Raw genomic sequence first — 15,031 nt, 5'->3', positions numbered from 1 at the left:
CCCGCTCCGGTGCCGCTGGCCATGGGGGCCGGGTTCGGCGCGGGGCTGGGGCTGGCCCTGGCCTCCAGCGCCTTCATCGGCGGCAGCTTCGTCCTGAAGAAGAAGGGGCTGCTCCGGCTGTGCGGCCGCGCCCGGGCAGGTACGGCCGCTCCCGGGGCGCTGCCCCCGCTGGGTCCCCCGAGGGTCGGGACCAGAGTTTGATTTGGTTTCATGTGAGGTTTCTCGTTTGTTTCCTCCGCACTCAGGGCAAGGAGGGCACGCGTACCTGCGGGAGTGGCTGTGGTGGGCAGGGCTGCTGTGCAGTAAGTACCGCGCTCAGACTGTGTTACCACATTTATCGTGGGATCACGGAGTGGTTTGGGGTGGTGGAGACCTTAAAGATCATCTCGTTCCAACCCCTCCCGTAGGAACACCCGCTATCCCAGGCTGCTCCAAGCCCTAATTTCCAGCCTAGCCTTGGACACTGCCAGCGATGGGGCAGCCACAGCTTCTCTGGGCACCCTGTGCCGGGGCCTCTCCACTTTCACAGGGAACAATTCCTGGTATCTTATCTAAACCTACTCTCCTTCAGTTTCAACCCATTCCCCCTTATCCTGTCACTACACGCCCTTGTAAAAAGTCTCGCTCTTCTTGTAGGCTCCCTTTGCACACTACAGGGCCACAATTAGGTCACTCCAGAGCCTTCCCTTATAAGAGTGTGGTTGTGGTTGTTTCCATTCATGTTTTGTTACTACCATTTTAGTCTGATTGCTTGAGTTTTATCCAAGTTTCTGATGATGATGTTGACCTCATTGTAATTAAACTATTCTGAAGTCTCATGCATTACCAAGTTTCTGTGCTAAGCAGGTGTTGAGGAGCTGGTTTTGCTGGGTTTGGTTAAGTGCTTCTGAGGTGGCCTGCCCTGAGGATGTAGTGATAATTGCACATCCACCACCGTGTGCAGCAGTTTCAGCAGCTTTACTTTACACTTTTCTATGTTAAGAACCAACTCTAACTGATTTATCCTTTAGAAAGCTGTAAAAGCTTTTCCAGGAAAAGGACAGACACCTTTCAGCTTTGTGGAAATTATGGAAATACTTTCCTGTGGTTGCTGCTCACTGTAGAGGCACATGTGACTAAGGATCACTGTGCATAACACTGAGCCTTCTTTTCCCAAGAGAAGGTGCTGGTGCTGTTCTTCCCTGCTTGCTCAACATACCTCAGAGAAACAGCATGCTCAGGAGGAAGCTGAGGCTTTTCTGACTACACTCAAGCTTGTATTATGGTGAACTGCTCCCACTTTGATGCTCACAGGAGTTTCTCTTGCAGTGGGAATTGGAGAAGCGGCAAATTTCGCCGCCTATGCCTTTGCCCCTGCAACACTGGTAACTCCACTGGGTGCTCTGAGTGTCCTTGTTAGGTAAGCAGCCTCAGAAACAGCCTTACTTCACCTACCAGCCCTCAAGTATCCATTTCTTGTCCTGACTGGTTTTGGATTTGATTGTTGCCTTTTTGTTTTTGCCTTTTCAGTGCAGTTCTCTCTTCCATCTTCCTGAATGAGCAGCTGAATGTTCATGGGAAGATCGGCTGCATCCTGAGTATCCTGGGCTCCACTGTCATGGTGATCCATGCTCCACAGGAAGAAGAGGTTTCCAGCCTGGAGTCCATGGCAGACAAGCTGAAAGATCCAGGTACTAAAATAAAAGGATTTCTGTTGACTTCAGGCTGATGACAGTAGGTGGGATACAACTTGGAGAGATTGGAAAAAACAGAACTAAATGGTAATTGAGCTGTTTCTTGTTCTGCACACCCCACTGGAATTATTAGTAGTTACCAAGTGGGCTGTTTTTTTACTGTCTTTGATGTATAGATGCAAAAATTGAGAAGCAGGGAAATGAGGTGCAGCTGTCAGCAGAAGGGATTGGCCTGTGGCAGTGCCAGGAATTGCAGAGGGAATTCCTGTACATAAGGGTGGTAGTGGTATGGCTGAGAGAAGACAGAGGAGGAAATTCAGAAAAACTCAAGGCAGAAGAACTCAAGGAGTTGTGCCCAAGATCAGGTAGTCCTGGTATTTATATAATGTAGGCAATAGCACAAATGGCAGGATAAGCCAAAAGAGATGGAGGAAGGCAGCATAAGGAGAGGAGCAAAGCAGAGGTAGATGTTGCTGCTCTTTAGGGGGAGCACTGGCAGGGCATTCCTGTGATGTGGCACTTTCCTTTTTATCCCACCAGTCTGCAGAGTTCAGCCACGGCTTCCCAAGCCTTCTGTCACCTTCCTGGGCCTCCTGCTGGACTGGTCACAAGCCCCCCAGCTCTGTTAGTGCTGTGGAGCCTGGCAGTGCCCCTGCCACTCCCAGCAGACTGTATCCCCAACAGGCTGGCTTGTGATCACACTGTAATGAGCTGTTGTTGTCTCTGCAGTTTTGCTCAGGCTTTCTAACCCTGTTCCCCTCAGATGGAGGCCAGAAAGGCTGATGGGGCAGTAGAGATGTCTCCATCTCTCCTTGCTGTTCAGTCATATCTGTGACTGGTGCTGCTGTGTTCTGATGGGAATTCTTGAATTCTTCTTTCCCCAAGGATTCATTGTATTTGCTGTGTGTGTCCTGGTGAGCTCCCTTCTGCTCATCTTTGTGGCTGGACCCCGTTATGGACAGAGCAACGTCCTGGTTTATGTTTTGGTCTGCTCTGCCATCGGCTCGCTGTCTGTATCCTGTGTCAAAGGCCTGGGGATTGCCCTCAAGGAATTGTTCTCTGGGAAGCCAGTCCTGAAGGAACCCCTGGGCTGGGTGCTTCTGGTGTGCCTGGTGATCTGCATCAGCATCCAGATCAACTATCTGAACAAAGCCCTGGACATTTTCAGCACCTCTGTGGTCACACCCATTTACTACGTGCTGTTCACCACGGCAGTCATGACGTGCTCAGCCATCCTCTTCAAGGAGTGGCAGCACCTGGTGCTGGACAACATCATCGGCTCCATCAGCGGCTTCCTCACCATCGTGTCGGGCATCTTCCTCCTGCACGCCTTCAGGGACCTGCCCTTCACCCCCAGCCTCCTGCCCCTCTTCCTGCAGCCAGCCAGGGCAGACCCACACCCTCCCTGGAGCACTGCAGACAGACATCAGTGCTGTCAGCACCAGCCCCTACTGCCCTCAGAGGACAAGGGCCCTCAGAGTGCACAGGAGGAGGAGGAGGAGGAGGAGAAGTGAAAGCAGGTGAGGAAGCATGTGAACTGCTGTTTTCCTGCTCTCCCTGCCAAAGGCTGAACGTGCTGCTGCAGGAGCTGTGAGTTACCCTCTGCCTGCCTCAGGCACCACCAGCCTGACAGGGCCAGCAGCCTCCTGTGGTACAGACAGGAGCCCTGGGAAGGCCCCATTCCTGGCATCCTGTGCTTCTTCACTCTTCTTTTATGTGAAGAATTAATTTTCCTTCATCAGGACTCAGAGCTCAGCTGTGCAGAGAGGCCTGCAGAACTAACACAGTGCTAACCCTGACTCTGTGGCAGGTCACACATCTGGGGAGGCTCACATTGTTTTTACACCCATAATTAACAGTTACAGAATGATCTAACATGGTGCTAAGGTTGAACAGAGAGAAGATGGATGTCTGGCTTTAAGGGTGACATTCAGAGAGTATTAATGCAAAAATTCCTCTGTCAAGTACTTGGTTTTGCTCACTCTGCTAGAATTTATTTACAGATTCACATCCAAAAACAGAATACAGCCCAAACTGGGAAACTTCAGTGGTGCTGCCACATGCTGCTGTGGCTCTTACAGAGGGACCAACCTCTTTGTGCAATGTCTGCTGTGCAGGTTGATGAAGCTTCCTGTGTTCTATTAAAAACTGATCTGTTCAGTTTCCAAGTGCTGAGTGATACATTAACACCAAGAACTGGGTGAACACTGGAAGGCATGGAGGATCACAGGGGTAGGAAGAACTCTGTGAGTGCTCCAGAGAAACTCAGGTTAGGACAGGAGAGGGAATCACCTACTCTGGGAACCTAGTCCCTAGCTACTGAGGTAAGTTTCTGACAGATAACTTGACAGCTGTGTCCTCACTGACATGGGTTTACATCTGCATAGCTGCTGAACACATCCTGAGTTTGTTCCCAGGAAGGCTGCTGGCTACAAGCCACCCACATTGGGAGCTCACACGCTCTGTCCAGCAGCCCTGCAGTGGGTTGTGTGCAGAACTGCTTTACCAGGCTCCTGTGTACAGCTCCAGACCACTGTCAGGGTCATTCCAGGCTTCCCAGAGCCCTGCAGCGTATGAGCACTGCTGAAATGCTGCTGCCTTCCCAGAGAGCTGAGCAGTAATTGGTTGTTTTTCCAGTTTGAAGCTCCTCTTTGTGTCCTGGGGGCAGAGGTCCAGAAAACACACCCACAGGCCTCCTGCCAGTGACCTCCAGAGGTGAAGGTGCACGAGGTTATAAAGCAGCTGGTTAGTTATTCCCTGCATTTAGTCTCTCTAAAGAAACTACTCTCCAGGACAGCAGGAGCTGTTAACCTTTTGGGGAAGAGGAAAGGCCACAGCCTCTCCCAGAAACAAATCTGATTCATGAGACCAAATTAATTGAGCAACAAATCAGAATTCAGAAAAGGCCTTCTAGCCAGAAGACAGTTATGTCTCCTTCCTACTAATTTTACCATAAATAGGGTAACTGGGAAGGAAGGGGAGTGACAAGAAGGCCAGATTTTCCATTCTTAGTAGTGATCTATCTGAAAAAAGGAGAATCTCATATTAAAAATTGACCCAGTTAATATTTATTACATTTACCCAGGGAAAGCAGTTAATGGAGCAAGTCAGCATCGACAGAGTTGTGCTGCAGAGTGTGAAAATTGGTCACTTGGCCATATGAACGATTCACCTATGGAAGCCTGGAAGTATTTTCCAGCAGTGGCACTGCCTGGGATGATCACTGTTCCCAACACGCTCTTCTTGCTCAGGGTGCCTGTCCCAGCCATGGAGCCCGGGGCGGGTGAGGATGTGCCCAGAAGAGCTGCTTTGTGCAGCACCGTTTAAGGCGGGCTGGCCTCACCCAGAGCCGAGCTTCCCATCGGCGCTGGGAGCATCCGTGAAACGAGCATCAGCAGCCTCTGCTCAGCCCAGGGGCACGTTCCAAACCTCCCGGGTCCCGGCACAAAGGTGGCCGCTGGCCCGCACGGCCGGGAGCAGCACATCACCCCGACGTGCAGCGTCCGTGTGTCTGTTGTGGGCTCTCATCTGGCTGCGACTTCCCCGAGACTGGCATTTAATCAAATCCTACCCCCCGAGCTGATCCTGGCTCCCTGGGGCAGCGGAGTGACCAGGAGTGGGCATGGGCGAGGGCCTGGCCTGGCGGGGCTGGGTCCGGCTCAGTCGGACAGGCTCTCCGAGAAGGCCGACTTGGATTTCTGCGTCTGCTCCAGCCGGTTCAGGATGAACTGGCTCGTGTCGATGAAGCGCTCCACGCAGTTCACGAAGCACGTCTCGGCCCGGCTGTCCAGCTTGGGGCCCGGCTTGTCCATGCACTTCTCCTGCACACAGCGGGGTCCCGTTGGTACCGCAGCCCGACCGGGCCGTGCCTGCGGCCATCTCCCGCCCTCGGGGCCCCGATCCCCTCGGGACCCTCAGCCCAGCTCGGCCGCTCTCCACGCGTGCTCTGCCCGCCCTTAGTGCCGCCCCCTCCCGCTCTGTGCTCACCGGAGCTGGGGCTGCTCCCACGGAGGCTCCATTTTGTCCCCATCAGCCTCCTCCCCCCGGGGACAAAGGTCTGCGCGGCCTCCCAGCCCGCCTCGCCCCACCGTCGCCACCGGGTCACCGGAGCCGCCGGCCCTGCCCGCCGCCCGTACCCAGCAGAGCTCGGTCATCTGGTGCACCAGCTGCTGGAAGCGCTGCTTCTGCGTCTCCACCTCGATGAAGCGCTGGAGCTGGGGGTCGGCCCCGCCCAGCCCGGCGGCGGACGGCGGGTCCATGGCGCTCCCGGTGTGCCCCCGGTCCCTCCCGGTGCCGCCGCGCCGCGACCTTCACGTGCCGCCGGTGCCGCGCCCGCCCCTTCCGCCCGCGCCGCGCCTGCGCGCCCGCCCGCCGCGCGCCCCCTGCCGGCGGGGCGGAGCGGCCGCAACGGGGAGGCCTTCGAACCGTTTTATTGTCCGGGACCGACCGGAGCGGGGCGGGGTGCGATGGGGCTCCGGGGCGGTGATGGAGCTCCAGGGATGTGATGGAGCTCTGAGCATGTGCTGGAGCTCCAGGGCGGTGATGGAGCTCTAAGGCACTGATGGAGTTCTGGGGATGTGATGGAGTTCTGGAGTGGTGATGGAGCTCTGAGCACATGATGGAGCTCCAGGGATGTGCTGAAGCTCTGAGCATGGGATGGAGCTCCAAGGCACTGATGGAGTTCTGGGGATGTGATGGAGTTCTGAGTACGTGATGGAGCTCTGAGCATGTGATGGAGCTCCAAGGTGCTGATGGAGTTCTGGGATGGTGATGGAGCTCTGAGCATGGGATGGAGCTCCAGGGATGTGCTGAAGCTCTGAGCATGTGATGGAGCTGTGGGCGCAGCCATGGGGCTCCCCCAGACTCCTGCATGCCCGTGTCCATGAGGACTGTGCCAGCCGGTGTGCAGGGGTGTCCCGCGGGGCAGTGGCAGCGCTGGGCAGGGTCAGGGGCAGTGCTCACGGTCAGCACTCCTCGTCAGCCATGTCCAGGATGCTGCTCAGCAGCATGGTGAAGGTGGGGCGCTCCTCAGGCTTCTGTGGGGCAAAAGGGGGACCTAGCTGGAACACGAGTCTGCCTCAGCCATGGCCTGGGGATGCTGTCACCCCACCAGGGTGGCTGGAGGCGTCAACAGGGGTGGAAGGCACTCACCTCGTGCCAGCAGCTGTACATGATGGCACAGACCCACTCACCTCGTGCCAGCAGCTGTACATGATGGTGTAGACCCGCTCCGAGGCCGCCTGCGGCCGGTACAGGCGCAGGCCTTGGATGACGTGCTCGGTTGTCTCGCTGTTGTTAAACCTCTCGTAAGGCATCTTTCCCAGCGAGTAAACTTCCCACATCAGGACGCCTGTTGGGGGGAACAGCATGGAGAGCTCATGGCATTGGAGCACCTGTGCCTGCACCTGGTTTGCAGAGGAGTTCCCAACCTCCAAACCAGCAATGCTGTGCCCTTACCAAAGGACCAGACGTCAGACTTGCTGCTGAACTTGCTGTACAGCAGCACTTCAGGAGGAGACCACCGCACTGGGAACTTGGACCCCATGGAGCTCGTGTACTCATCATCCAGCACATACCTGCAGCAGGAAAATGGATCAGGGTGCCTCAGCTGGATTTCACATTTCCCTCCTTCCCACAAGCTCAAAGGAATGGGCAGCTCAGGATGACCAGAGGCTGCAGCTCTGCACGGGTTTCAGCAGTAAGTGCGTGTTAGCCAGGATTGCAGAAGAGATTTGCTGACATGGAAGCACAGCAAAAAGGGGATGTGGAGAGAAAGCTGCAACCAGGAGATTTGGGGGTGGGAAAGAAGATACAGAGAGAGAGGGGGGAAAGGGCCAGGGAAAGTAAGAAAGGGATGGTGGAAAGTGGAGAGGCAGAAGGTTGAGCCAAGCAGATGGAATGGGAAGACAATAGTAAAGCGGAGCTGGAGGGTGGTGGGGACAAAGACTAAAGTGTAGAATTGATGGAAGGAGGAGATGGAGTACTGAGACAGGAAAGCAACACAGACACATCTACCAGACCTGGAAAGACCAAAATCTGACACTTTCACAATTCCTTGGTCATTCACCAGACAGTTTCGAGCAGCCTGTGAATGCAGAGGTGGAGGCAGTTACTTCTACCTGCTCTTGTCTCTCCCGTCCCCCTGTAGCAGGTGAACTTCATCTTATCCCCACCTACCAAATACTTCTCCACACCTTTTCCTGCAAGTTTACCTGGACTGGGGTAAGCTAGAAAGCCCTCAGCAGAGAGCAACTGAGGCCTCCAAGCATCCTTATTTATCAATGTAGGGGCAATTTCCCCAGTGGGATTTTGCCTGAACAAAGCAGCCAGAGCCCTACCAGGTCTCTGTGCAGGAACTGCTTGGATTCCAGGTACTCCATAGCTTCACAGACATCCTTGCACATCTCCAGCAGCTGGGCGGGCTGGAAGCGCTGCCGTGTTTCCCTCAGGAAGTTCAGGAGGCAGCCATTGGCCATGTACTCGGTGATGATGAAGATGGGACGTTGCTTAGTGCAGACCCCATAGAGCTGCACCAGCTTCTCGTGAGACAGGTTCCTGCGTTAGGGACAAAGGCAATTCTGAGCATCTAGAAAGCCAGGGAGCAAAGGAAGTGAATAAAGAGAGTTTGGAAAGGGAAGGTGTTTCTGGCTCAGCTGACAGTGGCAAACCTCACAAAGGAATCAGCTCAAAATCAGTGGGATCTTGGATGCATTTTGCAGAGTATGGGACTGCCCAAGATTGTCCCTCCACACCTCCCAGGAGTGCAGCCATTCTGGCAAGGAGCATCCAGCACTGCCCTGCGTGGTGCTCACCACTTACATCATGACTTTGGCTTCATCAATGAACTCATCCTCTGACATGGAGCCCTCCCTGATCATCTTGATGGCAACGTTGTACTGGCCTCTCCATTTCCCATATTTCACCACTCCAAACTGCCCTGTCCCCAGTTCCTTCAGGAAGGTCAGATCCTTGGGGTCAATCTCCCACGAGCCTAGGACAAGAGAGTGAGGGTAATGTGGGTACAGGTGACCTCCCTGCACGGTGCTCCCAGTCAGCCAATCTAGCAAGCCCAAGAAAAGCTCACAGGTATTTGCTGCCTGAAAAATCATCCACAAAATCCACAACATCTGAGACCTGTAACTCCAGGGGATGGGTGCAAGGAAGCTTGTGGAGTCTTTTGGTCAATACTGTCACCAGAGGGCAGTTGGGAAGTGGTTCCTGGGAAAGCTATGAGCTGTGGGACAGTCAGGATCCCAGCCTGGGAAGGCTGCTGCCAGCAGAAACAAACCCTTTAACCAGGGAACTGTGAGGTAGCCCAGGCTGGCTTACCATAGCCAAGGCCAGCTGTGGAAGGAGCATTTTTCTTGTGCTGAGACACGGGGTACTTCAGTCTGGATATGAGCCCTGAAACACAGCAGCAGAGAATGCCACATTCCAGCAGGGAACCCAACTCCTGCCTTTGGCACAGGAAGGTGGGGATACCATGGTGCCAGAGCAAACACTGCTGGCTTCACTGTGTCTCCAGAGCACTGACCTGCAGAGTTGTGCTGGTGGTAGGTGATGAGCTCTGGGATGCTGTTGAAGAGGTGTTTTTCTGCCAGGTAATACTGATTCTGGGGGGTGCAGCAGACAACATAGTGGCGGATTGTGCCTTGGGGGTCTCTGGAGAGAGAGAACATGAGGTCAGTGCCATGGGGAGGAGAGGCAGAGGGTGAGGGGTGTCTGGAGGGGCCCTCTGAGGGAGGAACAAGATGTTTTCAGAGGCACTTACGCAGAGGACTTGGCATAGACAGAGACAGTGTATTTCCCTGTCTTGCTGGTGGAATCTCGGACAATGAAGCCTCCTTCCTTACCCTAAAACAGAAAGGGGAAAGGGCACTGGGTGTTTGTGGGGACTGTGTGTGACTGTAACAGGCAAAACTTGAAGTGAGTGAAGATCACATGACTGGAGAGGATGCAGGGAGTCAGAGGAATCCTATTTCCAATTCCTGCATGGGAGGCAATCTCCTGAAGTGGCTGCCTGGAGGAGCTCACACTGGGATAGGGAAGGTTCCTGGGGCTGTTGGGGCAACACTCCTCTCCCAGAAAAGCCAGGGTTGGTCCCATGCTGGACACAATGTGAGAACAGCCCATGGAGGGCTGGTGTAGAACAGACCCAGCCTCAGGAGGCAGCACTTACCTCCTGTTTCAGCAGTTGCTCTGCTTGGCTCCGAGTGATATTCTTTGAGTACCACCTGGAACAGGGACACAGCCATCAGAGAGATCTCCACAGCCACCTCTGTCCCCAGCCAGGACAGGCAGTGCAGAGAGCAGGGCAGGGATGGCTGCCAGGGGCTGGAGGCTGTCAGGGGATGTGGAAGAGGGAGAATGACCCAGCCAGGCTGGGCTCACGAGCTGTGGAGGGGAACAACCAAATGGAAAATGTCTCCAACCAAGTGCAACTCGCCAGGTGCCTGTGCCCTCTCTTACTCAAAGATCTCCAGGGAATTTCTGGTTTCAGTCACGTAGTTGCTGGGGATGTATCCTTCCCTCCTGCAGAGAAAAGGGCTGGTCACACTCTGATGGAAGAGGCCAAGAGGAAAGGATATTCCTGTCTCAGGAGGCTGATAGAAATGGGCTCAAAAACTTTGGTGCAAACCCATCTGGGAAGAACTGACACCACAGCTGGTTTCAGCCTCCTCCCCCTCCTCCCCAGGGCAGCCCACAGGTGGGCAGGCAGCCTCTCCTCACCCATGGGGTGCCCAATAGGTGTGTTTGCCCACCAGTGCCTGAGCACCACGGCCATGGGCAGTGGGAGCTCTCACCCGTTCTTGTCAAGGGCTTTCCACCAGGGCAGGTGGCTCTCCTCCAGGATGAAGTACTCCTCGCCCTTGTGCAGCTGCAGGTCCTGGGCGTTCATTGGCTCGTAGTTGTAGAGGGCCACCACCTTCTTCCTCTCCCCTGCTGTGCTGGGGGCTGGCTCGGGAGGCAGAGGCTTCATCACCATCTTCCCACAGGGAGAGGGAGAGCATGGGACACAGTCAGGCTGGCACACACACCACGTGAGACCCTTCCCAGGCCTGGGAGGGCAGTGGTCTCAGGCAAGGTCAGTGCAGTGTTTGTCTCAGCTCCCATGTATCTCTACCAGAACACCCATTTCCTCTCTCTGGACTTTTTATCAAAATATTTTTCCCCATCTCCACAGAAAGGTAAGTGTTTTCTCTTTACCTTTTGGCTTAACTTGTGACTCCTCCAGCCTACATCAGGGCTTTAATCTCTCTGGGAAACCTTAGGGTTGAGATCATTTGACTTCCCTAAAGGCCTTTGGGCTCCATCCCCTGCTTCAAGCTCCTTCTCCCTTAGGTCACCATCTTGACCTCCCTCCCCAGAACAGAGTCCTGCCTGTATGTCTCTGAGCAGTCCTTGAACATTTTGGCTTTTGCCAGGGAGATCTTTTCTCCAGCACTGTGTGTGGAGCAAACCCTGGCATTGGCCTTTACCTGGTCCTCCTCAGGAGTTGGGGGAAGGGGCTTCTTTGTCTTGCGATGCGACCGCCCGACTTTTAAACCTTCGGAACAGAGCAGGGGCTGAGGTGAGAAAAGACCCCTGGCTCTGTGTGCAGTGCTCCCCAGGGCAGGGGGATGAGGCAGTGGGAGGGTGCCTGGTGTCTTACTGCCATTCCTGCTCTCCAGAATCTGGCAGCCCATGGCGTTCTTGGCTGTCTGGGAGCAGCACAGGTACTGCCCATCGATCCAGAAGCAGGGGTGGTACTTCTGCACCAGGTCGCTGTTGTACCGAATCACTGTGGCAGAGGAGGGAAGATGTGTGAGAGCCAGGGCTGTGTCCCCAGCCTCCTGCAAGAGCTCTCTGCTCCCTCAGTGCAAGTGGTCAGCTGCATTAAATCATTTCCTCTCAGCTGTGCTGCAGTCCCCTGAGCCCTGATGTTCAGGTTTTCCCCAGCTTACCACTCTTCTTTCAGTGCTGAGGCTGTGCAATCCCTGTGCCACAGGGAAGGGCCAGGCTTGGATGTCAGATCCAAGCTTTTGAGCAGCTCTGCAAAAGGGCTTGGAGCCAGTCACAGAAGGACCTGGCCCTTCTGCCAGCCAAAATATCCAATAACCCCCAGGCTGCTCTGGCCCATGGTTCACAGCTCTTTTGAGCCCCTTTTTTCCCATAAGTGGGGTAGGAGGCCAGTGCTGTGCCTGGCTTTTCCATGGGAAGAGGAGGGCACTGCCACCACCCTGTGCCTGCTCAGAGACTTCCCTGGCAGGGAGAATATTCCCTTGCCAGGCAGGCTGACCAGCTTCCTCACACTTCTCCCCAGGTTAGAGGGACAACTGGATGTGCCAAAACACTGCCAACAGCCTGGGGCTGGCCCAGCAGCTGCACAGGCTGCAGAGAGCCCGTTCTCTGGTGGAGTAAGAGGAGGACATCCTGTCAGCAAAAAGGCAGCATTTTCTCTCCTTTCCCTGTGGATTCTACACTGGCTTGAGCTGGCAGAGCAACCCTCCTCCCTCAGCAGGGAAGTGGGGAGAGGACTGGCTGCTCTGCTGGGGCTCCTGTGAGATAACCGACTTCCCCGTTATCAGCCTGCCCCTCTTCCGCCCCGCTCGAGCCAACTTCCCCGTGTCAACTCAAGCAGCTGATCCCACCCTGCCAGCACAAAGCCACAGAAACACACACACACATGTGCCAGGAGGCACACACAGGCAGCTCCAGCAGATTTTGGGTGGTTGGAGCCCCTTGGCACAGTGCTGCTGGAACACACTTGAGGAGGGAGCACCCACCCAGCTGAGCATTAGCTCAGCATCACTGAGGAAGTCTTGAGGTGGTTTGGGGATGATACTCCCTGGCTCCCAGCAGGCTTGTGGTCCATGTTTCCTAAAGCACTGGGCACCCAACCCTCACATGTCAAGGCAGCACAGCTGTATGGCCACATCTGCTATTTCCTCTTGCCCTCAATGATGTCTGAGCCTGCTTGAGCTGCTTTGGAGCAGGTTTGTGAGAAGGCAAGGAGCCTCAGCTGTGCTGCTGCAGAGGGTGACAGCATTCACCTGCCCCAGGCAGGGTCAGCTTGCTCTTCCTTCCTCAGCCATGGGACAGGTACCCATGAGCCAGGCAGCCCTGGGAGGCTGCACTGAGGGTCAGGCACAGGCACAGCTGTGCCCTGCTGGTTCCCCAGGGAGCTGCAGAGCCCCCGCACTCACCGCTCTTCAGCTGATGGATCCAGCGCTTGCGCAGCTCCTCCGTCGGGGAGAAGATGTACAGGGGCCCCTCGTCATAGACCACCTGCAGGAACATTCAGCTCAGCGCCGCGGGCAGGGCTCTCAGGCAGGCACGGGCGGAGCCGAGCCTTGTGGCCACCCCGAGCCAGCCCCGCCGGTGTCTGCTGGCCCCGCTCGGTGCTCGCGGGACCATGACAAAGAGGTTAAAAATAAGCCCCCTCCCCCGAGACTTTCCACTTCCTTCTCTGACTTTCGGTGTGCCTGGGTGCCAGCAGGGCAGGCAGCTGGGCTGGGGGCTGAGTGTGCAGCCAGCATCCCTCCAGCATCAGCCAGGGACTGAAAGGGGCAGGACAGAGCCCAGAAGCAGGTTTCCATCTTAACCAGAGCTGGCTCGGGGCTCAAACAGGCTCAGCTGGCTGTCCCAGCAGTGTGGACAGCAGCAGAGTGTCTCCAAGCAGCTGAGTGACACCTGGCACCAGGGCAGTGATGCCATGTTTGACCCCAGGCCCCTGTGGGGTCCTTCCCTCAGGACCTGCCCCAGGCAGAGTGGACCAGCAAAGAGGGTGCAGTGAAAACTCACCTGGAAGGGGTAGGGGAACCGTTCGATGATTGAGATCTGCTCCATGTTGTTGTAATCCTCCCCTTTCCTCTGGAAGAGAGATGCAAAGATGGATGCTGGCATCCTTTTACTCAGCTGCTGGCATCTCCTCTGAAGCAGGCCCACAGCTTTTGGCATCCCCTTGTTCTGCATCAAGCTATACCCCTGGTATGGTGTGGACAGAGCCCCCCATGCCAAGCAGGGCTGTCCCCCACTGCCACCACCCCAGGGACCCTCCTCACCGGGACCTGTCGCTCAGGGGGAGGGTTGTTTTCAGGTGCCACTGTCTCCACACAGGTGATCTTCTCAATGTCCACAGAGCCCTTCTTGCTGCCCCGGCGCTGCAAGAGACAGTCTTGGTTCAAACAGCCACCAAGTGGAGACCTGGAGAGACTCAAACCAGCCCCTCTCCCTGTCCAACCACCCCCTGGGCTACGTGCTGGCAAGGGACAGCTGTGACCCCTGGACACTGGCCCAGCCCCTGTGGCTGCAGACTCACCCCCCGCTCAAAGTCATACTCGTAGTAGGACAGCTTGCTCTCTGTCAGCAGGAACAGGCGCTTCTTGAAGTTGAGGGGAGATGTTTTCTTCTTCTGCTGCGAGCGCTTCAGGAAGATGCTCTCCAGGATGACACTGGCCATGTCAACCCCTGGTGTTCCCCGGCTGTGCTCACAGGCTGGCTGTGGGTAAGACAATGCTGACACGGTGTTTGCTCAGCCCAAAACCTGCTGGACCTCACTCAGTGCACTCTGCCCCTCGCCCCAAGGGCAGACAGGGGGTGCTGGGACCCCCACAGCGGGGGGAAGCAGCCACAGAGGGGTGAGGGCAGGTCAGTGTGGGTTGTTGGTGATGTGACGTCTCCCACACCAAACTGCAGACCAAGCCACCACCCGGATGGCTCCTTCTCCTGCTGAAGAGGCCCCCACGATATGCAAGATGGACAGAGAGCTGGAGACAGAGAGAAACGGGGGAAGCTCGGAGCCCCGGGGAGGAGCGGGGCGGCTGTGACACCCTGCAGGAGCTCCTCCCCTCGGGCTCTGTGCATGTGAGCCTGTGTGGGCCCGTTTCCTCCTGCCCCACCGCAGCCTCTCCGTGCTGGGGATGTGCTGACTTGGCAGCGTGCAAGGGCTGGTCACGGGAGACCAGTCCCTAAAAAGCTGTGGGTAGGGCCTGGCCCTGAAAAGCCACAGTGCTGCCAAGAGCACGGAGTAGCCCCAAAGTCATTCTTCTCCTGTGTGTCCACAGAACCTGCAGGAGTGCAGGGATGGAGCTCAACTCCCCTTCCTCCCCTCTGAGCAGCACTTGTCAGTGGCCAGGCTTGAAGGGCTGCCTCCAGCCAGCAGGCAGAGGGGTTAAATCCTCCCCCAGCCAGCAGCAAAGCTCCCCTGAGCCTCTCCAGGGAAGGGCAGTGCAGGAACGGGCTCATGAGAGCCCTGCATCCCACTGCTGCCCAGCCTTTAGGGACTGGAAATTTCCCTGGCCCATTTCCATGCTGTACTCAGAACTGTGACCCCCAGGTGGGCCCAGCACCCCCAGAGCCACGTGGCTGGAGCTGTG

At 56.0% G+C, this 15,031-nt stretch overlaps 3 protein-coding genes across 4 annotated transcripts; 1 reads left to right on the top strand and 2 right to left on the bottom strand.

Moving 5' to 3' along the window:
* The first annotated feature begins 12 nt into the window (after positions 1-12).
* On the top strand, positions 13-3,782 carry LOC131563839 (magnesium transporter NIPA2-like). Its single transcript, XM_058814009.1, has 5 exons — positions 13-139; positions 246-302; positions 1,309-1,399; positions 1,510-1,670; positions 2,559-3,782. Exons 1-5 carry the CDS (start codon positions 22-24, stop codon positions 3,185-3,187), a joined length of 1,056 nt encoding a protein of 351 aa, XP_058669992.1. The 5' UTR covers positions 13-21; the 3' UTR covers positions 3,188-3,782.
* Positions 3,673-6,015, bottom strand: TIMM8A (translocase of inner mitochondrial membrane 8A). Its single transcript, XM_058814010.1, has 2 exons — positions 5,810-6,015; positions 3,673-5,494 (listed from the first exon to the last, which is right to left on the bottom strand). The coding sequence occupies exons 1-2, from the start codon at positions 5,930-5,932 to the stop codon at positions 5,333-5,335; spliced, it is 285 nt and encodes a 94-aa protein (XP_058669993.1). The 5' UTR covers positions 5,933-6,015; the 3' UTR covers positions 3,673-5,332.
* Positions 6,016-6,233: 218 nt separating this feature from the next.
* On the bottom strand, positions 6,234-14,129 carry BTK (Bruton tyrosine kinase). Of its 2 annotated transcripts, XM_058814046.1 has the most exons (18): positions 13,975-14,129; positions 13,718-13,816; positions 13,458-13,526; positions 12,860-12,941; positions 11,326-11,454; positions 11,153-11,220; positions 10,478-10,659; positions 10,143-10,205; positions 9,853-9,907; positions 9,445-9,527; positions 9,208-9,335; positions 9,003-9,077; positions 8,493-8,664; positions 8,012-8,228; positions 7,694-7,758; positions 7,131-7,249; positions 6,866-7,023; positions 6,234-6,709 (listed from the first exon to the last, which is right to left on the bottom strand). In XM_058814046.1, the coding sequence occupies exons 1-18, from the start codon at positions 14,113-14,115 to the stop codon at positions 6,638-6,640; spliced, it is 1,977 nt and encodes a 658-aa protein (XP_058670029.1). In that variant the 5' UTR covers positions 14,116-14,129; the 3' UTR covers positions 6,234-6,637. The 2 variants fall into 2 exon arrangements, with proteins under 2 accessions (XP_058670029.1, XP_058670028.1); XM_058814045.1 differs by lacking the exons at positions 8,012-8,228; positions 8,493-8,664; positions 9,003-9,077 and having other exon boundaries at positions 9,272-9,335.
* Between the last annotated feature and the right edge of the window lie 902 nt (positions 14,130-15,031).

Source organism: Ammospiza caudacuta, chromosome 14 (genome assembly GCF_027887145.1).
Source record: "Ammospiza caudacuta isolate bAmmCau1 chromosome 14, bAmmCau1.pri, whole genome shotgun sequence".
NCBI lineage: Eukaryota > Metazoa > Chordata > Aves > Passeriformes > Passerellidae > Ammospiza > Ammospiza caudacuta.
This window is presented reverse-complemented; position numbering and strand designations above follow the sequence as displayed.

Coding starts and splice junctions, on each gene's coding strand:
- LOC131563839 (XM_058814009.1), top strand. CDS start 22: ATGGGGGCCGGGTTCGGCGCGGGGCTGGGGCTGGCCCTGGCCTCCAGC. Junction 140..245: donor GTGCGGCCGCGCCCGGGCAG/GTACGGCCGCTC, acceptor CTCCGCACTCAG/GGCAAGGAGGGCACGCGTAC. Junction 1,400..1,509: donor GCTCTGAGTGTCCTTGTTAG/GTAAGCAGCCTC, acceptor TTGCCTTTTCAG/TGCAGTTCTCTCTTCCATCT.
- TIMM8A (XM_058814010.1), bottom strand. CDS start 5,932: ATGGACCCGCCGTCCGCCGCCGGGCTGGGCGGGGCCGACCCCCAGCTC. Junction 5,495..5,809: donor AGATGACCGAGCTCTGCTGG/GTACGGGCGGCG, acceptor CGCTGTGTGCAG/GAGAAGTGCATGGACAAGCC.
- BTK (XM_058814046.1), bottom strand. CDS start 14,115: ATGGCCAGTGTCATCCTGGAGAGCATCTTCCTGAAGCGCTCGCAGCAG. Junction 11,455..12,859: donor GATCCATCAGCTGAAGAGCG/GTGAGTGCGGGG, acceptor CCTCTGCCACAG/TGATTCGGTACAACAGCGAC. Junction 7,024..7,130: donor GTCTGACGTCTGGTCCTTTG/GTAAGGGCACAG, acceptor TCCCCCCAACAG/GCGTCCTGATGTGGGAAGTT.